The sequence below is a fragment of the Chrysemys picta genome, chromosome 12, assembly GCF_011386835.1.
Source record: "Chrysemys picta bellii isolate R12L10 chromosome 12, ASM1138683v2, whole genome shotgun sequence".
NCBI lineage: Eukaryota > Metazoa > Chordata > Testudines > Emydidae > Chrysemys > Chrysemys picta.
In genome coordinates, this window is record NC_088802.1 from 9,222,518 (window position 1) to 9,246,109 (window position 23,592).

The 23,592-nt window shown below is 53.2% G+C and overlaps 3 protein-coding genes across 3 annotated transcripts; all 3 read left to right on the forward strand.

The window, feature by feature from the left end:
• The first annotated feature begins 149 nt into the window (after nt 1-149).
• Nucleotides 150-2,708, forward strand: LOC135974965 (uncharacterized). The gene is made up of 2 exons (XM_065564666.1): nt 150-1,144; nt 2,139-2,708. Exons 1-2 carry the CDS (start codon nt 568-570, stop codon nt 2,612-2,614), a joined length of 1,053 nt encoding a protein of 350 aa, XP_065420738.1. The 5' UTR covers nt 150-567; the 3' UTR covers nt 2,615-2,708.
• An 8,421-nt stretch (nt 2,709-11,129) lies between these two features.
• LOC135974968 (olfactory receptor 2B2-like) lies at nt 11,130-12,459 on the forward strand. Its single transcript, XM_065564669.1, has one exon. It carries the CDS (start codon nt 11,142-11,144, stop codon nt 12,012-12,014), a length of 873 nt encoding a protein of 290 aa, XP_065420741.1. The 5' UTR covers nt 11,130-11,141; the 3' UTR covers nt 12,015-12,459.
• A 5,767-nt stretch (nt 12,460-18,226) lies between these two features.
• LOC112060795 (olfactory receptor 2B2-like) lies at nt 18,227-23,056 on the forward strand. Its single transcript, XM_024112714.3, has 2 exons — nt 18,227-18,234; nt 22,056-23,056. The coding sequence occupies exons 1-2, from the start codon at nt 18,227-18,229 to the stop codon at nt 22,990-22,992; spliced, it is 945 nt and encodes a 314-aa protein (XP_023968482.2). The 3' UTR covers nt 22,993-23,056.
• Nucleotides 23,057-23,592: the final 536 nt, after the last annotated feature.

Sequence of the window (23,592 nt, forward strand, 5' to 3'; positions counted from 1 at the left end):
CGGCACGCTCCGGCTCTCCAGCGGCCGGGCAGCCTGAACTGCCGTCCAGCCTGTGCGACTCTGGCTGCCATGAGCGCCATCTAGCGACTGCAGCCAGAACTGCAGTGTCAGTTCCAGCGCAGCCTGAAAGCCTCAGCTGACAGGAAGAACAGGAGTACTTGTGGCACCTTAGGCCTGGTCTACACTAGGCGTTTATGTCGAAGTTAGCGCCGTTAAATCGAATTAACCCTGCACCCGTCCACACTGCGATGCTATTTAGTTCGACATAGAGGTCTCTTTAATTCGACTTCTGTACTCCTCCCCGACGAGGGGAGTAGCGCTAAATTCGACATGGCCATGTCGAATTAGGCTAGGTGTGGATGGAAATCGACGCTAATAGCTCCGGGAGCTATCCCACAGTGCACCACTCTGTTGACGCTCTGGACAGCAGTGCGAGCTCGGATGCTCTGACCAGCCACACAGGAAAAGCCCCGGGAAAATTTGAATTTGAATTCCTTTTCCTGTCTGGCCAGTTTGAATCTCATTTCCTGTCTGGACATCGTGGCGAGCACAGCAGCACTGGCAACGATGCAGAGCTCTCCAGCAGTGATGGCCATGCAGTCTGTGAATAGAAAGAGAGCCCCAGCATGGACTGATCGTGAAGTCTTGGATCTCATCGCTGTGTGGGGCGATGAGTCCGTGCTTTCCGAGCTGCGATCCAAAAGAAGGAATGCAAAGATCTACGAGAAGATCTCTAAAGACATGGCAGAGAGAGGATACAGCCGGGATGCAACGCAGTGCCGCGTGAAAATCAAGGAGCTGAGACAAGGCTACCAGAAGACCAAAGAGGCAAACGGACGCTCCGGATCCCATCCCCAGACATCCCGTTTCTACGAGGCACTGCATTCCATCCTCGGTGCTGCCGCCACCACTACCCCACCAGTGACCGTGGACTCTGAGGATGGGATACTGTCCACGGCCGGTTCCTCAGACATGTTAGGGGACGGGGAAGATGAGGAAGGAGATGAGGAGGGCGAGGCAGTTGGCAGCTCTCACAACGCTGATTTCCCCGACAGCCAGGATCTCTTCATCACCCTTACAGAGATCCCCTACGAAGCGTCCCCAGCCATTACCCCGGACACAGAATCTGGTGAAGGATCAGCCAGTAAGTGTTGTAAACATCTAAACATTTATTTTTAACAAAACAGGAATATTAACAATTAAAAGAATGGGTTGTTCATGATTAGTGTGCCCTAGGCGCTTAACGGTTTAGTAAGGGGCAGTGCAAGTTTTGAAAAGAAATCTAGCAATGTCCGGTTTTCAGTGATTGTCCTGCACAAGCCGCTCTACTGTGTATTCCCTGCTACTGCAGCTACAGTAAAATGCGGTCTATATGTGCGGGGATAGAGCAGTAATCCTCCTGGGACATCTCGATGAAGCTCTCCTGGAGGTAACTTGAAAGCCGTTGCATGAGGTTCTTGGGGAGAGCGGCCTTATTGGGTCCTCCGAAGTACGACACGTTGCCGCGCCACGAGATTATCAGGTACTCGGGGATCATTGCTCTGCACAGCAGGGCGGCATACGGCCCTGGTCTTTGGAGGCTTTCCCGGAGCATTCTCTCTTTGTCGCTCTCGGAGATCCTCATCAGGGTGATGTCGGCCATGGTGACCTGCTTTTAATTAGGTAGGGGAATGTTAGTGTTGGGACTGCTTTCCCGTTCCTTTACAGAACTGTCACCGCTGGTTTGCAGCCACGCGGTGGAGGCGGGAGAGGGGCAGCCGAAAGGGATCGTTCCCGGGGACAGCCGCGAGGGGGTGGGACAGGGGCAGAGTTCCCGCTTGCCGGATTGCTGGCAGCAGGGACTGACATTGATTTAAATGTGAAATGAGGCCAGTGGTAATATAAAAGTTTTAAACTGCCACAAGTGTACGGCTTACCATGTCTGCCTGCAACAGAAATTCCGTTGTGCTGCCTCGCTTCTCAAATGTGCTGTTCAAGACCCCAGGCACAGAATGCGAAGGCCGAGAATTCGACCTTGTGCTGAGTGCGCATGTGAAAGGTGCTGTGCATGGTCTTGTTCACAGAGAAAGACTATGTTCTTTGTTCACAACTACATTTATCTTTCAGAGGAATTCACTCCCTTTTTCCCATTTCCACAGCCCCGTCTGCGACTGTCTCACAACCTAGCCTGGAATCACACTCCCAGAGGCTAGCGCGGATTAGGCGTAGGAAGAAGAGGACACGGGAGGACATGTTCTCTGAGCTTATGGCCTCTTCCCAAGCCCAGGCAGCACAGCAGACCCAGTGGCGGGAGAACTTGACCCGAATGCACCAAGCCAACATGGATCGGGAGGAGAGGTGGCGGCAGGAAGACCAGCAGGCGACTCTAACGCTGCTTGGACTACTGAGGGAGCAAACGGACACACTCCGGCGCCTTGTGGATGTTCTGCAGGAACGGAGGCAGGAGGACAGAGCCCCGCTGCAGTCCATCTCTAACCGCCCTCCCCCGCCACCAAGTCCCATACCCACCTCACCCAAAGTGCAAAGAAGGAGAGGCGGCAGAGTCCCTGCTAACTCTCACTCCACCCCTGCAGAGAGCTCTAGTAGCAGAAGGCTCTCATTTCCCAAAATTTGAAAAGTTCTTTCCTTCCCGCCTGACACAAGCCCACGTCCAAGTTTCACCTCCCAATGCCATGTGTAGTTGATAATAAAAAATTCGTTTCTGTTAACTACTGTTTCAATCATGTTCTTTTGGAGGAGGAGGGGAAAGGGGGTTGGAAATTGGACAGGACAGTCACCTTTGGCAGGGTACATAGTCGGGGGCAGGCACAGCAGCAGGGCACATACACAGTGCAGTGATGCAGTGACTAGTTGCCCCGGTTAGTCTGGGAGGTTGTTTTGATGTAATGTTGGGGGGGGTGGGTTGCTCTGTGACTTTGTGGCGGGGGAGGGCAGTTACAGATCTTAAGCGCCGGTCCTTAGACAGGATCACAGAGCCACACAGCATGGGATCTGTAACCGTCCTCCCCCTGCCACAAAGTCAAATAGACCTCCCATACACACAGTCCCGATCAGGAGGGGTGACAGGCTCCGTTGAAACAAGCATCCCACCGCAGCGGAGCCTGTCAATCCTTGAGTTTAGAAGCTGCATTCGCATCACAACACTAGACCCGCCCCGCACCACAGTCTGCGTCCCAGTTTTAAAAAATTCCCGCTAAAACAGTATTAAAGAAAACGGTGTGCTTTAACAAAGTAGAACTATTTTTATTTCGACACGTGTGTTGGAGGGGGGGTGAAGGGGGTATGTAACTGGATAGGATAGTCAACATTACCTGGGTAAAGAAACGGGGGCAGGTTTAGCTTCTCAGTACACAAACTATAAAATCACAGGTTACCCTGCTCACTCAGGAACTTTGCTTTCAAAGCCTCCCGGATGCACAGCGCTTCCCGCTGGTCTCTTCTAATCGCCCGGCTGTCTGGCTGTGAGTAATCACCAGCAAGGCTATTTTCCTCAACCTCCCACCCCGCCATAAAGGTCTCCCCCTTGCTCTCACAGAGATTGTGGAGCACACAGCAAGCTGCTATAACAATGGGGATATTGGTTTCGCTGAGATCACAGCGAGTCAGTAAGCTTCTCCATCTCCCCTTGAGACGGCCAAAAGCACACTCCACCACCATTCTGCACTTGCTCAGCCGGTAGTTGAAGAGTTCTTTTTCAGTGTCCAGGGCGCCAGTATAGGGCTTCATGAGCCAGGGCATTAGCGGGTAGGCTGGGTCCCCGAGGATGACTATAGGCATCTCCACATCCCCAACAGTTATTTTGTGGTCCGGGAAGTAAATACCTTGTTGCAGCCGTCTAAACAGACCAGAGTTCCTGAAAACACGAGCGTCATGAACCTTGCCCGGCCATCCCACGTAGATGTTGGTAAAACGTCCCCTGTGGTCCACCAGTGCTTGCAGCACCATGGAAAAGTATCCCTTTCGGTTAATGTACTGGGTGGCCTGGTGGTCCGGTGCCAGGATAGGGATGTGAGTTCCATCTATGGCCCCACCGCAGTTTGGGAATCCCATCGCTGCGAAGCCATCTATGATCGCCTCCACGTTTCCCAGGGTCACTACCTTTGGCAGCAGTACATCAACGATTGCCTTCGCTACTTGCATCACAACAACCCCCACGGTAGATTTGCCCACCCCAAACTGGTTCGCGACTGACCGGTAGCTGTCTGGCGTTGCAAGCTTCCACAGGGCTATGGCCACTCGCTTCTGTACACTCAGTGCAGCTCGCAACCGGGTGTCACTGCGCTTCAGGGCAGGGGACAGCAACTCACAAAGTTCCAGGAAAGTTCCCTTCCGCATGCGAAAGTTTCGCAGCCACTGGGATTCATCCCAGACCTGCAGCACTATGCGGTCCCACCACTCAGTGCTTGTTTCCCGTGCCCAGAATCGCCGTTCCACGGCATCAACATGACCCATTGCCACTGTGATGTCCTCGGCGCTGGGTCGCCTGCTTTCTGACAGGTCTGTGCTACTCTCAGACTTCAGGACATCACCGCGGTGCCGTAGCCTCCTTGCCTGACTTTTCTGCATCTGCCTCAGGGAAACCTTTATGATAAGCTGCGAGACGTTGAGAGCGGCCACAACTGCAGCGATGGTCGCAGCGGGCTCCATGCTCGGAGTACAGTGGCGTCCGCGCTGTCAATGACTGGAAAAGCGCGCGAACTGTTTTCCCGCCGGCGCTTTCAGGGAGGGAGGGCGGGAGTGATGGACGGATGACGACAGTTTCCCAAAAGCACCCTCGACTCATTTTGTTACCCAGAAGGCATTGCCGGCTACACCCAGAATTCCAATGGGCAGAGGGGACTGCGGGAACTGTGGGATAGCTGACCACAGTGCACCGCTTCGAATGTCGACGCTATCACCGTTAGTGTGGACGCACAAAGTCGAATTACTGTCCTTAGTGTGGACACACACGTTCGACTTTGCAATATCGATTACAAAAATTCGATGCAAGTAAAATCGAACTACTCTCGTAGTGTAGACAAGGCCTTAGAGACTAACAGATTTATTAGAGCATAAGCTTTCGTGGGCTACAGCCCACTTCTTCGGATGCATACAGACTAACACAGCTGCTACTCTGAAACCTGTCAGCTGACAGGGAACATCTTGGTTCAGGGCCGGCTCCGGCTTTTTGTGCCCCAAGAAAAAAAAAGTGAGGGGGGGCTGGAGTGCCGCCCCTTGGAAAGTGCTGCCCCAAGCACATGCTTGGAGCGCTGGTGCCTAGAGCCGGCCCTGCTTCCTCTGTTGCAGGAGGTGCTGGGTCTCTCTGCACGGAGCTGCCACGGAACTGATGGAGGTGACACAGCGGAGAGTCCAGGTTCACCAGCTAAGGGCGGGGACAGAAAGGAGAGAGGCTTGACTGAGATCAGAGAAATGACCCATCGGGGCAAGTGTCCTGCCCTCTGCCTATGCCAGACAGATCACTGGGCAGCGAGTCCGGTTACCCCATGTCTCCCTGCCCTAGGTCACTGGCCAGCTAGTCCAGTGCCCAATACCCACCTGCCCCAGATCACTGGCCAGCTAGTCCAGTGCCCCATGCCCCAGATCACTGGCCAGCTAATCCTTTTCCTCTGCAATGAATGAGGCCATTGGCCCTTTTAGCCCCGTAGTCCACTCCCTCCACCCTCCACACAAATTCACAGGTTCACAAACTGTTCCCCACAATAAGAGATCAGCTTTCCTCTCCACTTCCTGCTGGAGAACACCTGATGAAGGAATATGCAAATATTCTGCTCTCCCTTGCACACATGGGGAAACTGAGGCTCAGCGCACAGCAGATACTTGCCCAAAGTCAGTGGTGGAAGTAGGAATAGAACTGAGTGCCCCTCATTCCCAATGCAGTAGCCAAACCAGTAGACCACACTGCCTTGCAGAAGGAAGGAAATGTTTATTGGATTCAGGCCTGGACTAGCCAATGTGCACTAGCTGCACTTGCATGGGGCCCCTGCAATTCCATGGACCAGGTCGCAACATCACTCACTCAAATTTGGCCCGTCCAACCCACCCCGCGTCGCCTCTGTCACAATGGAGGGTTGGGCGCGGGGTCGTGCGAGTGAGGGCTGGGTGGTGGGAGGGAGCGGAGTTGGGTGGCCAAGGTCAGGACAAGTTGATTTCTTTCGGGATGGGAGCCGACTGCTGAGCCAGGGGGTGCGCTGGTGAGTGGCCAGGAAGGGCCCGGTGGAGGTGGGTAAGGTGCTGCTGGTGAGTTTTGGGGTGGGTTGGGGAGGTGCGGGGGCAGGGCTGGGGGTGACGGGAATTCTGGGAGTTGGGATGAGTTGGGGAGAATGGGGGTGTTGGGGAGAAGGGGTTGGGGGCTGGGATTTTGCAGACTGTGCCCATGGGCACTGAGGTGTGGGGGGCTGCGGCGAGCCGGGTGTATGTCAGGGCTGCCGGGATATGTGTGGGGAAGGAGGGGAGTTTGGAGGGTATGTCTGAGGGGAGGGATATGTGTTGGGTGGGATGGGAGGGACATCCGGGGGTCTGTGTGGGGTGGGGGCCTTTTGCTGTCTAGTTTATGGAAGGTGGGGGGACCCTCAAATTTCACAGTGCACAGAGCCCCTATAGTCTTTAATCCAGGCCTGCCTGGACTCCAACCCAAACAGCCCTTAGCTGAGGTTCAGCCTATTCTCACTTTCCCCGGACTCCACACACACATTCCTCTTCCACTGCTGGTAGCTTTCACACACCTCTAAATGGTCCTCCAGGTTCCCATACATGTTAGCAAAGGGAATTCTGGGTGCCTGTGGTGCCTTGACCCCACCCACCCACTTCTGTGCCTGATATTAAGTCACCGAGTATTGCTCAGAACTGAAGAGAACCCAGGAGTCCTGCCTCCCAGCTCCCTGATCTAACTCACTCCCCTCCCAGAGGTGGGAAGAGAACCCAGGCATCCGGGGGGTCACAGCTGTGACTTCCAGACGTCACTGCCGTGCACTAACCCCAGCATCCTGCACTCAGCGCTAACTCGCTCTGAGAACTGTCTCAGCTCGACTCACCCCATGGGAAGGGACAATCCCTTCTCCATGACTGTGAGGCACAGGGCTTGGGCTGGGGTCACAATGCCAGCGATGGGTCTGAGGGCTGGGAGACGAGACCTGGTGTCTAGGGGAGCCCTGGGGACAGATGGGGCTGTGACTAGAGCGGGGGTTGTGGCCCCAATTCTGGTGCATTGCTCCGGGGCTGGGGTCACTCCTCCCCAGGCCACTCTACCCTAGATGGCGTGGCTGGAGCAGTCTCCTGGATAATTGGGCACACGGGGCCCTGGGGCATCACAAACCGCACCAGCCAAGTCCCAGCCCCTTGGGAGGCTTCAGGGAGTCACATCTCCCGCCCCCTTCCCGGCTCCAACGTCTATAAGGGCCCTGCCTTCTCCCTCCCCTTCACCCATGGCCCCATGCACTCAGGGACAGCTATCATCAGCTGCACAAGCAGGAGCCTCCCACAATCACAGAGACACAGGACCCTTCTCAGCTGTGCTTCGGAGCTGGGGCAGCCCAGGCGTAATGTGACACCAGGGCTGGGGTAGGTGAGGGAGCAGGGACACAGCCTGGGGATCCTACCTCCTTCCAGCCATCCACTGTACTTCTCCAGATCTATCCAGCTCTCTGGGTCTCTCCCCAACTCACTGTCCTTCTGCTCATCTCTTTCTCTCCTTCTCTATCCTTCTATCCATCTACCTCTCCACCCTCCAGCCTTCTATCCATCCATCTCTCTGCAGATCTCTCTGCTCTTCTATCCATCTCTTTATTACTCCTTTTATCCATCCTTCTCTGTCTTTCTTTCTGTCCTAACAATTCACCTCTGTCTCCCTCTCTCTCTCATCCATCCACTCCTCTCTCGGACTCTCCCTCTCTTTTCGCATCTGTGCACATCTGGCATCCATCAGTCCATCCACACTCTCTCTCCATTCCTCTCCCTCTATCCATCTCTCTGTCTCCTCCCCATCTCTGGGATTTCTTTCGATCTATCACTGTGGTCTCTGGGCTTCTAGGAGACCCTGCCAGCTGAGAGACACTCCCTCCCAGCCTGGGACAACCTGCCTCCAGGAACTTCACTCACACACCAAGCGGGCTTGGTTCCTGGGATGGGGGTGTTACCCTGTGATCATGCAACACTGGCTCTGAGCGTCCAGTTTGCCACATTCTCTTCCTTTTGAGACCCACCCCAGGGCCCCAGCAGTGTGTGTGTGGGGTGCAACACTTGCAGCCTCTGGGCTTCCAGAGCCAGCTGTGGATGGCAGGGGGCAAACTTAGCTGGTCTCCCTGACCCCAGAGCATCCTTAGACATTCAGCTCCACAGCTCGGGGCTGCCTCGTCCCAGGGACTGGGGGCTCAGTGCAGGGGAGCAGGGACTCCAGACTCTGCCCTGGCATCGGAGCATCTGAGCCGCCCGGAGCTGCTCGGGCAGGAGGAACCTGGGGAGAGCAGAGCCGGAGGTGAATGGAGGTGAGTCTGGGCTTTTTCCACCACTCGTTCCTGCTTATTACTGGGGAGGGTCCAGGAGCTGGGGAGCATGTGGGCTGGTTAGATTTCTTAGCTCTGTCCGATGGGTCTGATAAAACTTCCCTGCCTCCCAGGGGTGATGTGAGGAGAAACCCACTAGAGATTGTTAGGTGCTGAGATACTGTGCTGCTGGGGGGCAGACAAGTGCCATCGATTGGTAGATTTGGTTAGGGTTGGAATCTGTCTTATCCAGGGTCCCCTAGCCCACAAACATGCAGGGAGAACTTTGCACAGGTGAGTAGTTAATCACCTGGGCGAGGGTCTGCAGGATGGTGTTTGTAAAGTGCCGTGTAAACCTGTTGTCCCATGAGGGGCCCTGATCCTGCAAAGATCTACGCACGTGCTTAACATAAGCCCACGGGCAACCCCACTGTAAGTGGTTTGGGTAAAGGAGATTAGGGCCGGTAGGAAGCATGGGCCACATTTACAAAGGGATTTAGGTGCCCGCAAGTACAGATGGGTGCTAGGTGCCTAACTCCTATTGGGACCAAAGGAGTTAGAAAATCTTTTGCAAAATCCCACTTGTTGCCTATCTGCATATTTAGCCCTATATGAGTCCATAATCCCCCTGAATAGCAGTGGGTTTGGGTGCATCATTCCTTAAAGTTGCTTTGGAAGCCCCCGCTCTTACTGCTCGTAGGATCAGGGTCTACCTTATCATTAGTGGTACTGAGATTATTTTATTCTCGCCCTGAGTGTTTAGATCATGGTCCCTGTCAGTCGCAGAGAGAAGTACATAAACATAGGAAATTCACGTTAAAGTGGCAGTAGAATCCTAGACAAGTAGGGCTTGAGGGTACCTCCAGAGGTCATCTGCGCCATACCCCCACACTGAGGCAGGAATAAGATTACCTAGACCATACTTGACCAGTATTTGTCCAACCTCTTCTTAAAACCCTCCCTGGACGGCATGGCATTTCGGGCTGCAATCCAGACTAATGAGGGGTTGGGTCACCCCTGCCCTGCTACCTTGGCTGCCTCACAATCTTTTGTTGTTGTAGCTTCCAACCTGGGTCGCTCACAAGCAGCCTGCCAGGATGCAGGTCACACCCTGAGTGTCTGTGTATAGCCACAGCCCTGGTCCAGCAACTCTGACCCCAGCCGCCTATCTGCAAACACCAGCCACACTGTGGCTTCCTGCAGCCTTGGTTACCACTTGTAGGGTGACTACAAGAAATTCCCAGGTCCAAATTCCCGCCGAAGACTTGGGTTCTGCACTGCCCGGCCCCTTCCTGGACAGCTCAGATATTGTAGGTCCGTTGCCTCTCTAAGGAGATCGATATCCAACAGTTTGCTACTTTAAATGGAGTTACCCCCACGATTCAGTTTAACTGCAGTTTGGATTATGGAATAAAACATGTTTAACTATGAAGAGACAGGTTTCAAGTGAGTAAAAGTATAAGACATTCAAGTCAGAAATGGTTACAGGAGAAGTAAAGGGAAAACACTTCCTAGTACTAAAATTAACAAACTAGATTTGGCTCAAGGTGAATTCCCTTTCACATTTTCCCAGTAACATTGCTGAGCCAATTCTCAGAACAAGATCTGCTCCCAAAGTCCAAACGCTGTTTCTTTTGTCTTCTTAGGGGAAAGAGAGCGAGAGATGGATAGGGAGAGTTCTCTTGGGGTTTTTCTCCCCCTCACTTTTATAGTCCAGTCACCCTTTGATATGCATTTTCTTGAGGGTTCTGCCTAGCTAAAGTTCATTCCTGCTGCAAGGGCGGAGACAAGGAGTCTAATGGTGAAGGAGATGCCATGCTGTTGTTTGCTTCAATGCAGATCGGGTTGTTCCTGCCCCACTTCCTTGCCAAAGACTGGCCACTTGATAAGTGATTGCCCATCGCCTTTGATGATACTTGGCCAGACTCCTTTGTGTTTAAGAAACTGATTTACCCAGACTTGTGTTGTAAACTTATTTCCGACCTAATGGACATGTAGAACAGTTGATCACCATCCTCTTTACAAACTCTTTACACCAATTGATCACCATCCTCTTTACGACAAATTTTCACATAGTTGAAGACGGTTACCAGGTTCCCCTTCAGCCTTCTCTCCTCTAGACTAAACATGCCCAGTTCTTTCACCCATAAGAGGGGCAGAGGACAGTTAGCGCTGCAAATTTGGGATCATAGTTAGGAGCCCCAGTTGCGACCAGGATCTGTACAAATACAGAATAAAATCAATGAAACAAAACAGCCTCTGTCCCAAAGACCTTATAATCTAAGCATCCATTTATCTATCACATCCTATTGCTCCCACCAACTGCCACAGATCCAGTTTTCTAGGACACTTTAATTCCCTGATGTATGGATCCTCCTTTGTCACTAAGTGCCACAGAACCACTTTTCTGTGACAAAGCATTTCCCTGGCAGAAGGATCCTACCTGCCACCCAACTGGGTCAGATTTTCGATGACAAAGTCACAAGCGGGCGTGGTTCATTCAGAGCAAATGGGGCTGCCCTTGAATGTGTCTCCCTGGTGTATGGCTGTTGGGGCTCCTTTCATCCTTATCTTTGTCCCTTCTCGCTGCAGGAGGAAAGAGGGAACGGGAGCTCTCAGTGGGAGTTCATCCTATTGGGGGTCTCTGACCAACCACGCCTGGAGATGCTGCTTTTCGTGGTGTTCCTGGTCTTGTACGTCCTGAACCTGGTGGGGAACCTGGCCATCATTGTGGTATTGTGGCTGGAACCCTGTCTCCACACCCCTATGTATTTCTTCCTCAGCAACCTCTCTTTCCTGGACCTTTGCTACACCACCAGCATCGTTCCTCAGATGCTGGTGAACTTCCGCAGCACCCACAAGTCCATCACCTGGGCCGGCTGCGTGGCCCAGCTCTACGTCTTCCTCTCGCTGGGCTGCACCGAGTGCCTCCTCCTGGTCGTCATGGCCTACGACCGCTATGTCGCCATCTGCCAGCCGCTGCGCTACACAATCGTCATGAGCCGCCGCCTCTGCCTGCAGATGGCGGCCACTGTCTGGTTGAGCGGCTTCAGCAACTCCATGCTGCAGACCATCCTGACCGTGCGGCTGCCCCGGTGTGGGCGGAACCGGGTCAACCACTTCTTCTGTGAGGTACCGGCCCTGCTCAAACTGGCCTGTGTTGACACTTCCGCTAACGAGGCCGAGGCTTTTGCTGTCAGTGTGATCTTCCTGCTGGTGCCGCTGGGCCTCATCCTAGTCTCCTACAGCTACATCGTCGCCGCCGTGCTTAGGATTCGCTCGGCCCAGGGCAGGCTCAAGGCCTTCAACACCTGCGCCTCCCACCTGGCCGTGGTGTCGCTCTTCTACGGCACGGGCATTTTCATGTATCTACAACCTCCGTCCAGCTTTTCCCAGGACCGGGGCAAGATGGTCTCCCTCTTCTATGGCATCATCGCCCCCATGCTGAACTCACTGATCTACACGTTAAGGAACAAGGATGTGCACGGGGCCCTAAGGAAGGTGCTGGGGAGGCTATTCGGGAGTAAAAGGACATGAGCCAGAGAAATGAATTGTGACTGGTTGGCTTGGTTGTCTATGGGGCAGAAGTTCTGATCCAGCCTCAGGCCAGCGGGACTGGGTGGCTCAGGGGGCCAGACAATGGAGCCTTTCCCATCTAGGAGGTCTGTATTGTAATCTGTCTGTTCATGTCCACACATGGCGCTGGGACTGGGAAACCAGAGGTCACTCACCATGAGCCCCAGAAGGCAGAAGAGCATTTCAAGGCCTGGTGGACAGTGTTGGGCACCTGGCTCTTAATGGAGGAGATGAAGTGATGTGGGCATTTGAGAGTCATCTCTCTGCACCAGATCCAGCCAGCACAGACCATATCCCTGCCCCCCCCTATATAATATACCTCAGATTCTCTTTTATTCAATATTGATATAAAAAAAACCCTCCAATGTTGCCCCTTCTCTGTTTAATTCTCTGATATGGATAGTCTGGGGGCTTCTTCCCCATTCTCATGTTAAACTGCAGCTACTTCGGCATTTGGAGGGAAAAAACTGATGCCGATCATTGCTCGAAATTGTGGATGGGGTTAATGAAGGTATTAAACTCATTTGAATCAACTTTCCCTTCAGATTTTTCCTCTTTTCTCTCAATTACCAAATAGTGATCTAAAATCCCCTCAGATTTTCTCTTTATTGACTATTGATAGAAATTTCTCTCAATTTATGGACTCCTCAAGTTGGGCACCTTTCCCACTAAATTATAGAATATTGATCTAAAATCCCCCCAGATTTGGCCATTTTTTCCTTTAATTGCTGAATATAGGGAAAGAAACTCTCCCATTTTAGGGTCTTTTTCCCGCCTCCCATTTTAAGTTGAAGCCACATCTGCTTTTGGAGGGAACCAGCTGGCTTGAATTCTTGACCCACATGGTGGATGAAGAAAAGGAGGATGTTAACCCCCCTCTGATCTACTTTCTTCTCAGATTTGACCCCTTTACTCACTCAGTCTCAAACAGAGATCTCGCACCCTCTCAAATGTTGTTCCTTTTCTCTCAGCTGTTGAAGGTTCATATGAAATGGCTGCAGATTTGGAGTTCTCCCCTCCATTTTATGCTGCAAGACATTCTCCTGGCCTGGGGAAGAAGTGATTAGGCCAAATCATTACCGCATGGGGTGAATGACTGGGGGAAGGAGGTTAAACATCTCAATGAACAACTTTCCCCTCCTGTAGGAGAATCAAATTCTTTTGTCTTGTGTAAATCAAAACCAGTGTGTTTGCTGATTTGAGTGACTTGTACAATTCTGAATATAAATCGAGGCTAGAAACATTTCACCCCTCCAGCTGGTAATTGACCTGACAGAGGCTGTCCATTACAGTTGGCCACATGAACGCCATCTCTGAGCTGTCCATCTTCACCTTCCGCCCACTCCCAATTGCCATGAAATCTTCATATTCTGGTTCCAACCTCCCCTCCCATCTCTCCTGCTAAAGCAAAAAGCCCAAAGGGACTGTGGAGTTGTAGCGTGGCCAGCAATGCGTCTTGGGAAAGTGGGCATAGGTATTAAAGAGTGTGTCCTTTCCAGCAAGACAGAGACCAGGGAAGCGATGAGATTAAGTCCTGGTCTATCATTGAGGATAGGTCCATCAATCACTATTAGCCAAGATGGCCAGCGATGCAACCCCAACCATGCTTTAAATGTCCCTAGCCTTTGATTGCCAGAAGCTGTGAATGGACAACAGGGAATGGATCACTTGATGATTGCCCTGTTCTGTTCATTCCCTCTGAACCACCTGACATTGGCCACTTATAAGAGACAAGATACTGGGCTAGGTGGACCATTGGTCTGACCCAGTGTGGGCATTGTTATGTTCTTATGTACTAAAAATTAGATTGACCTAGCTACATTGCTCAGGGATGTGAAAATGTTTTTGCCCTGAGCATTGTAGTTAGCTCAACCTAACCCCCGGTGTAGACACATCTAGGTCGAAGGAAGAATTCTTCTGTCAACCTAGCTACCGCCTCTCAGAGAAGTGAATTAATGACATCAATGGAAAAACCCCTTCTATCGATGTAGGAAGAGTCTACAGAGACCAGTTCTGTGCCAGGGATGACCACTAATCTCTGAGGCTTGCGGAGCACGAACTTAGAGCATGGGAATTTGTGACTCTTTCTTGTTGCGATGACTTTTAATATTTGCCCGAATAATCTTCTTTAAACAGCAGCTCCGGAGAAAATAAAGTCCCTGCCCAAGAAAGAGCTTCGCAAAGGATGTTCAGCTGATGAGTATCTTTGTACTATTTGTTAAAGGGCTTGAGGATCATTTGGGCTGAAAGGGGCTGTACGTCATTCTCAGTGGCTCCATTCAAGATGTAGCAGGAAGGCGGCAATGTCCAGTGGTTAGAGAGGGTCTGCTGATGAAGGGAAGGTAGAAGAAGGGAATTTGAAGCCAGTGGGAGTGTGGACTCCTGGCTTCTGTTCTCAGCTCTGGGAAGGGAATGGGTCTAGTGGGTCAGCGCAGAGAGGAGACTGGGAGTCTGGGTGGATCCCTGGCTCTAGGCAGGGAGCAGGGCGATTGGATGGGGGGGCAGCAGTCAGGAGACAGGGAGCGGGGGGCTTGGATGGGTGGGGGGTTCTGAGGGGGACAGTCAGGGGGCAGGAAGTGGGAGGAGGCGGATGGGGACGGGGGCCAGGTTGTGTGGGGAGGCACAGCCTTCCCTACCCAGACCTCCATACAGTTTCGCCACGCCAGTGTGGCCCTCGGGCCAAAAAGTTTGCTCCCCCCTGGTCTAGATAACGAATAGAGGTTAGAGAGATGAGGTCGTTGAGGCAATATCTTTTATTGGACCAATTTCTGTTGGTGAAAGACAAGGTGCCGAACTACAAGCAGGGCCAGCTCCAGGCACCAGCGCAGCAAGCAGGCGCTTCGGACGGCCAACGGAAAGGGGCGGCATGTCCGGGTCTTCGGCGGCAACTCGGTGCGAGTCCCTCGGTAGAGCTGCCGCCGAAGTGCTGCCGATCGTGGCTTTTCTTTCTTTTTTTTTTTTTTTTTTTGTGTGCAGCTTGGGGCTGCAAAAACGCTGGAGCCGGCCCTGATGAGATCCCCATTTTCCTTGCCTTAAAACGCGGGCAGCTGGAGAGAGGCAGCTCTGGCCGGCTGCCCAGCTCTGAAGGCAGCGCCACCATCAGCAGCAGCGCAGAAGTAAGAGTGGTGTACGGTTAGTTAGCTCTATAGGGCTCTGCACTGATGTCGGGAAAGGGATGTCTGGTAGCAAGAGTGGAGGGAGGGTGAGGCGGGGAGTCATCACAGCCTGAAATATTTTCAAAGAGGGACCGAGCCAAAAATGTTTATAGACACATGTCTCAGCCAGTCCCCTCGACTTGGGCTGGGCCGGAGCCCCCTAGAGGAAAAAAGGCCCCATACCCCATCCCTAGATCATCGCTGAGTTCATGGTTTTGAAAACGTCTGGGCATGAGGAGATTCAGCACTCCTGACTGATGGTTTTATCCCTGATTGACACTGGAGGTGAGGGAGGAAGAGTTCAGTGGCACAGAACAGCGTGACCGTGTTTCTGTAGAGGTGTCATTCCCTAAGGTGTAAGTGAATCACGGACTGACAGGGGTTAGTAAGACATTTCTCAGCTGTCCATGAGGTGAGTGTTGACACGTCCCCTGAAGATGGGCCAGTGTTGTAGGGGGGCTGAAAGTACTCGTGTGGGATCCAGCCTGGGGACTGGTACGTTCCTGTTAGATGTCTTTGTTCTGCGCTCCTGCCCAGCATGTGGAACGCACCCTGAGGTTGGGTCCCCCTTGACACCCTTTGATTGACTTCTCAACCTGGCACAGAAAAATATGTTAATGACCTGCCTGGCCCCTCCATGGGCTTGTCAGCGTCATTGTGCCACAAACAGCAAGTGTCTTTAATGAGACCCAGAGTCCCCTCTCGACGCATCAGCTGCAAGTGGGAGCCAACATGCTAACAATGCCCGTTGCGCTGCACCCCGATGCCTAATGAGGTGCCCTGGGGCGACAGCACCCAGCCCCTGGGCCCTAGCTCCTCAGGGGCGGTCAGCACCAGGCAGCTCCCAGACCTTCGTCTGCTTCAGGGAGGTGCTGGGTCTCTCTGCACGGAGCTGCCATGGAACTGATTGAGGTGACAAAGCGGAGAGTCCAGGCTCACCAGCTAAGGGCGGGGACAGAAAGGAGAGAGGCTTGACTGAGATCAGAGAAATGACCCATTGGGGCAAGTGTCCTGCCCTCTGCCTATGCCAGACAGATCAATGGCCAGCGAGTCCAGTTACCCCATGTCTCCCTGCCCTAGCTCACTGGCCAGCTAGTCCAGTACACCATACCCCCCTGCCCCAAATTACTGGCCAGCTAATCCTTTTCCTCCGCAAAGAATGAGGCCATTGGCCCTTTTAGCCCCGTAGTCCACTCCCTCCACCCCCCGCCAAATTCACCAGCTCACAAACCCCTCCCCACAATAACAGATCATATTTCCTCTCCACTCCCTGCTGGAGAGCACTTGATGAAGGAATATGCAAATATTCTGCTCTCCCTTGCACACATGGGGAAACTGAGGCTCAGCGCACAGATGATACTTCCCAAAGTTAGTGGCGGAAGTAGGAATAGAACTGAGTGCCCCTCATTGCCAGTCCAGTGGCCAAACCACTAGGCCACGCTGCCTTGCAGAAGGAAGGAAATGTTTGTTGGACTCAGGCCCGGACTAGCCAATGTGTACTAGGTGCACTTTCATGGGGCCCCTGCAATTCCATGGACCAGGTCGCAACCCACCCCATGTCGCCTCTGTCACAATGGAGGGTTTGGCGCGGGGTCGTGCGAGTGAGGGCTGGGTGGTGGGAGGGAGCGGATTTGAGTGGCCAGGGTCTGGACAAGCTGCCTTTCTTCCGGATGGGAGCCGACTGCTGAGCCAGGGATGTTCCGGTGTGTCCCCAGGAGGGGCCCGGTGGAGGTGGGTAAGGTGCTGAGAGTGAGTTTTGGGGTGAGTTGGGGAGGAAATGTTTATTGGACTCAGACCTGGACTAGCCAATGTGCACTAGCTGCACTTGCATGGGGCCCCTGCAATTCCATGCACCAGGTCGCAACATCACTCACTCAAATTTGGCCCGTCCAACCCACCCCGCGTCGCCTCTGTCACAATGGAGGGTTGGGCGCGGGGTCGTGCGAGTGAGGGCTGGGTGGTGGGAGGGAGCGGAGTCGGGTGGCCAAGGTCAGGACAAGTTGATTTCTTTCGGGATGGGAGCCGACTGCTGAGCCAGGGGGTGCGCTGGTGAGTGGCCAGGAAGGGCCCTGTGGAGGTGGGTAAGGTGCTGCTGGTGAGTTTTGGGGTGGGTTGGGGAGGTGCGGGGGCAGGGCTGGGGGTGACGGGAATTCTGGGAGTTGGGATGAGTTGGGGAGAATGGGGGTGTTGGGGAGAAGGGGTTGGGGGCTGGGATTTTGCAGACTGTGCCCAGGGGCACTGAGGTGTGGGGGGCTGCGGCGAGCCGGGTGTATGTCAGGGCTGCCGGGATATGTGTGGGGAAGGAGGGGAGTTTGGAGGGTATGTCTGAGGGGAGGGATATGTGTTGGGTGGGATGGGAGGGACATCCGGGGGTCTGTGTGGGGTGGGGGCCTTTTGCTGTCTAGTTTATGGAAGGTGGGGGGACCCTCAAATTTCACAGTGCACAGAGCCCCTATAGTCTTTAATCCAGGCCTGCCTGGACTCCAACCCAAACAGCCCTTAGCTGAGTTTCAGCTTATTCTCACTTTCCCCGGACTCCACACACATATTCCTCTTCCACTGCTGGTAGTTTTCACACACCTCTAAATGGTCCTCCAGGTTCCCATACATGTTAGCAAAGGGAATTCTGGGTTCCTGTGGTGCCTTGACCCCACCCACCCACTTCTGTGCCTGATATTAAGTCACCGAGTATTGCTCAGAACTAAAGATAACCCAGGAGTCCTGCCTCTCAGCTCCCTGCTCTAACTCACTCTGCTCCCAGAGGTGGGAAGAGAACCCAGGTGTCCGGGGGGTCGCAGCTGTGACTTCCAGACGTCACTGCCGTGCACTAACCCCAGCATCCTGCCCTCAGCGCTAACTCGCTCTGAGAACTGTCTCAGCTCGATTCACCCCATGGGAAGGGACAATCCCTGCCCCATGGCTCTGTGGGCCACAGTGCTTGGGCTGGGGTCACAACGCCAGCGATGGGTCTGAGGGCTGGGAGACGAGACCTGGTGTCTAGGGGAGCCCTCGGAACAGATGGGGCTGTGACTAGAGCGGGGGTTGTGGCCCCAATCCTGGTGCAGTGCTCAGGGGCTGGGATCACTCCTCCCCAGGCCACTCTCCCCTAGACGGCGTTGCTGGAGCAGTCTTTCGACCAATTGGGTGTACGGGGCCCTAGGGCATCGCAAACCACACCAGCCCCTTGGGAGGCTTCAGGGAGTCACATCTCCCGCTCCCTTCCCTGCCTTCTCCCTCCCCTTCACCCACGGCCCCATGCACCCAGGGACAGCTATCATGAGCTGCACAAGTAGGAGCCTCCCACAGTCACAGAGACACAGGGCCCTTCTCAGCTGTGCTTCGGAGCTGGGGCAGCCCAGGCGTCGTGTGACACCAGGGGTGGGGTAGGTCAGGGAGCAGGGACACATCCTGGGGATCCTACCTCCTTCCAGCCATCCACTGTACTTCTCCAGATCTCTCCAGCTCTCTGGGTCTCTCCCCAACTCACTGTCCTTCTGCTCATCTCTTTCTCTCCTTCTCTATCCTTCTATCCATCTACCTCTCTGTCCTCCAGCCTTCTATCCATCCATCTCTCTGCAGATCTCTCTGCTCTTCTATCCATCTCTTTATTGCTCCTTTTATCCATCCTTCTCTCTGTCTTTCTTTCTGTCCTAACAATTCACCTCTCTCTCCCTCTCTCTCTCATCCATCCACTCCTCTCTCGGACTCTCCCTCTCTTTTCGCATCTGTGCACATCTGGCATCCATCAGTCCATCCACACTCTCTCTCCATTCCTCTCCCTCTATCCATCTCTCTGTCTCCTCCCCATCTCTGGGATTTCTTTCGATCTATCACTGTGGTCTCTGGGCTTCTAGGAGACCCTGCCAGCTGAGAGACGCTCCCTCCCAGCCTGGGACAACCTGCCTCCAGGTACTTCACTCACACACCGAGCGGGCTTGGTTCCTGGGATGGGGGTGTTACCCTGTGACCATGCAACACTGGCTCTGAGCGTCCAGTTTGCCACATTCCCTTCCTTTTGAGACCCACCCCAGGGCCCCAGCAGTGTGTGTGTGGGGTGCAACACTTGCAGCCTCTGGGCTTCCAGAGCCAGCTGTGGATGGCAGGGGGCAAACTTAGCTGGTCTCCCTGACCCCAGAGCATCCTTAGACATTCAGCTCCACAGCTCGGGGCTGCCTCGTCCCAGGGACTGGGGGCTCAGTGCAGGGGAGCAGGGACTCCAGACTCTGCCCTGGCATCGGAGCATCTGAGCCGCCCGGAGCTGCCCGGGCAGGAGGAACCTGGGGAGAGCAGAGCCGGAGGTGAATGGAGGTGAGTCTGGGGTTTTTCCACCACTCGTTCATGCTTACTACTGGGGAGGGTCCAGGAGCTGGGGAGCATGTGGGCTGGTTAGATTTCTTAGCTCTGTCCGATGGGTCTGATAAAACTTCCCTGCCTCCCAGGGGTGATGTGAGGAGAAACCCACTAGAGATTGTTAGGTGCTGAGATATTGTGGTGCTGGGGGGCAGACAAGTGTCATCGATTGGTAGATTTGATTAGGGTTGGAATCCAGGGTCCCTAACCCACAAACATGCAGGGATAACTTTGCACAGGTGAGTAGTTAATCACCTGGGCGAGGGTCTGCAGGACGGTGTTTGTAAAGTGCCGTGTAAACCTGTTGTCCTGTGAGGGCCCTGATCCTGCAAAGATCTACGCACGTGCTTAACATAAGCCCACGGGCAACCTCACTGTAAGTGGTTTGGGTAAAGGAGATTAGGGCCGGTAGGAAGCATGGGCCACATTTACAAAGGGATTTAGGTGCCCGCAAGTGCAGATGAGTGCTAGGTGCCTAACTCCTATAGGGCCCAAAGGAGTTAGAAAATCTTTTGGAAAATCCCACTTGTTGCCTATCTGCATATTTAGCCCAATATGAGTCCATAATCCCCCTGAATAGCAGTGGGATTTGGGTGCATCATTCCTTAAAGTTGCTTTGGAAGCCCCCGCTCTTACTGCTCGTAGGATCAGGGTCTACCTTATCATTAGTGGTACTGGGATTATTTTATTCTCGCCCTGAGTGTTTAGATCATGGTCCCTGTCAATCGCAGAGAGAAGTACATAAACATAAGAAATTCACGTTAAAGTGGCAGTAGAATCCTAGAGGAGTAGGGCTTGAGGGTATCTCCAGAGGTCATCTGGGTCATACCCCCACACTGAGGCAGGAATAAGATTACCTAGACCATACTTGACCAGTATTTGTCCAACCTCTTCTTAAAACCCTCCCAGAATGGCATGGCATTCCGGGCTGCAATCCAGACTAATGAGGGGTTGGGTCACCCCTGCCCTGCTACCTTGGCTGCCTCACAATCTTTTGTTGTTGTAGCTTCCAACCTGGGTCGCTCACAAGCAGCCTGACAGCATTCAGATCACACCCTGAGTGTCTGTGTATAGCCACAGCCCTGACCCCAGCAGCCTGTCTGCAAACACTGCTAACTGTTCTCTGGCTTCCTGCAGCCTTGGTTACCACTTGCAGGATGACCACAAGAAATTCCCAGGTCCAAATTCCCGCCGAAGACTTTGGTTCTGCACTGCCCGGCCCCTTCCTGGACAGCTCAGATATTGTAGGTCCTTTGCCTCTCTAAGGAGATCAATATCCAACAGTTTGCTACTTTAAATGGAGTTACGCCCACAATTCAGTTTAAATGCAGTTTGGATTATGGACTAAAACATGTTTAACTATGAAGAGACAGGTTTCAAGTGAGTAAAAGTATAAGACATACAAGTCAGAAATGGTTACAGGAGAAGTAAAGGGAAAACACTTCCTAGTACTAAAATTAACAAACTAGATTTGGCTCAAGGTGAATTCCCTTTCACATGTTCCCAGTAACATTGCTGAGCCAATTCTCAGAACAAGATCTGCTCCCAAAGTCCAAACATTGTTTCTTTTGTCTTCTTAGGGGAAAGAGAGCGAGAGATGGATAGGGAGAGATCCCTTGGGGTTTTTCTCCCCCTCACTTTTATAGTCCAGTCACCCTTTGATATGCATTTTCTTGAGGGTTCTGCCTAGCTAAAGTTCATTCCTGCTGCAAGGGCGGAGACAAAGAGTCTAATGGTGAAGTAGATGCCATGCTGTTGTTTGCTTCAATGCAGATCGGGTTGTTCCTGCTCCACTTCCTTGCCAAAGACTGGCCACTTGATAAGTCATTGCCCATCGCCTTTGATGATACCTGGCCAGACTCCTTTGTGTTTAAGAAACTGATTTACCCAGACTTGTCTGGTAAATGTATTTCCGACCTAATGGACATGGAGAACAATTGATCACCATCCTCTTTATGACAAATTTTCACATAGTTGAAGACTGTTACCAGGTTCCCCTTCAGCCTTCTCTCCTCTAGACTAACCATACCCAGTTCTTTCACCCATAAGAGGGGCAGAGGACAGTTAGCGCTGCAAATTTGGGATCATAGTTAGGAGCCCCAGTTGCGACCAGGATTTGTACAAATACAGAATAAAAGGAACAAAACAAAACAGCCTCTGTCCCAAAGACCTTATAATCTAAGCATCCATTTATCTGTCACATCCTATTGCTCCCACCAACTGCCACAATCCAGTTTTCTAGGACACTTTAATTCCCTTATGTATGGATCCTCCTTTGTCACTAAGTGTCACAGAACCACTTTTCTGCGACAAAGCATTTCCCTGGCAGAAGGATCCTACCTGCCACCCAACTGGCCCAGATTTTCGATGACAAAGTCACAAGCAGGCGTGGTTCATTCAGAGCAAATGGGGCTGCCCTTGAATGTGTCTCCTTTGTGTATGGCTGTTGGGGCTCCTTTCATCCTTATCTTTGTCCCTTCTCGCTGCAGGAGGAAAGAGGGAACGGGAGCTCTCGGTGGGAGTTCATCCTAATGGGGATCTCTGACCAACCACACCTGGAGATGCTGCTTTTTGTGGTCTTCCTGGTCTTGTACGTCCTGAACCTGGTGGGGAACCTGGCCATCATTGTGGTCTTGTGGCTGGAACCCTGTCTCCACACCCCTATGTATTTCTTCCTCAGCAACCTCTCTTTCCTGGACCTTTGCTACACCACCAGCACCGTTCCTCAGATGCTGGTGAACATGTGCAGCACCCACAAGTCCATCACCTGGGCCGGTTGCGTGGCCCAGCTCTACGTCTCCCTCTCGCTGGGCTGCACCGAGTGCCTCCTGCTGGCCGTCATGGCCTACGACCGCTACGCCGCCATCTGCCAGCCACTGCGCTACACAATTGTCATGAGCCGCCGCCTCTGCATGCAGATGGCGGCCACTGTCTGGTTGAGCGGCTTCAGCAACTCCATGCTGCAGACCATCCTGACCGTGCGGCTGCCCCGGTGTGGGCGGAACCGGGTCAACCACTTCTTCTGCGAGATGCCGGCCCTGCTCAAACTGGCCTGTGTCGACACCTCCAGTACCGAGGCCGAGGCTTTTGCTGTCAGTGTGATCTTCCTGCTGGTGCCGCTGGGCCTCATCCTGGTCTCCTACAGCTACATCGTCATCGCCGTGCTGAGGATTCGCTCGGCCCAGGGCAGGCTCAAGGCCTTCAACACCTGCGCCTCCCACCTGGCCGTGGTGTCGCTCTTCTATGGCACGGCCATTTTCACGTATCTACAGCCTCCATCCAGCTACTCCCAGGACCGGAGCAACATGGTCTCCCTCTTCTATGGCGTCATCGCCCCCATGCTGAACTCGCTGATCTACACGCTGAGGAACAAGGATGTGCACGGGGCCCTAAGGAGGGTGCTGGGGAGGCTATTCGGGAATAAGAGGACATGAGCCAGAGAAATGAGTCGGGACTGGCTGACTTGGTTCTCTATGGGGCAGCAGCTCCGATCCAGCCTCAGGCCAGGGGGACTGGCAATGGACGATGGAGCCTTTCCCATCTAGGAGGCCTGCATTTTAAGGTCTCTGTTCATGTCTGCACATGGCGCTGGGGCTGGGAAACCAGAGGTCACTCACCAGGAGCCCCAGAAGGCAGAAGAGCATGTAAAGGCCTGGTGGGCAGCGTTGGGCACCTGGCTCTGAATGGAAGAGTGGGAGCGACGTGGGCATTTGAGAGTCATCTCTCTGCACCAGATCCAGCCAGCACAGACCACATCCCTGCCCCCCCAATATAAAATACCTCAGATTCTCTCTTATTGAATATTGATCTAACCCCCCCACCCACCAATGTTACCCCTTTTCTATTTAATTCTCTGGTATGGATCGTCTGGGAGCTTCTTCCCCCTTCTCAAGTTAAACTGCAGCTACTTCGGCATTTGGAGGGAAACAGCTGGCACCGATCATTGCTCCAAATTGTGGATGGGATCAATGAAGGTGTTAAACTCATTAGAATGAACTTTCCCCTCAGATTTTGCCTCTTTTCTCTTTAATGAC

Excerpts from the sequence above, each read along its gene's own strand:
- LOC135974965 (XM_065564666.1), top strand. The coding sequence starts at position 568 with ATGCAGAGCTCTCCAGCAGTGATGGCCATGCAGTCTGTGAATAGAAAG. Across the intron at positions 1,145-2,138 it reads ATCTGGTGAAGGATCAGCCA|CCCCGTCTGCGACTGTCTCA; the intron begins GTAAGTGTTGTA and ends CCATTTCCACAG.
- LOC135974968 (XM_065564669.1), top strand. The coding sequence starts at position 11,142 with ATGCTGCTTTTCGTGGTGTTCCTGGTCTTGTACGTCCTGAACCTGGTG.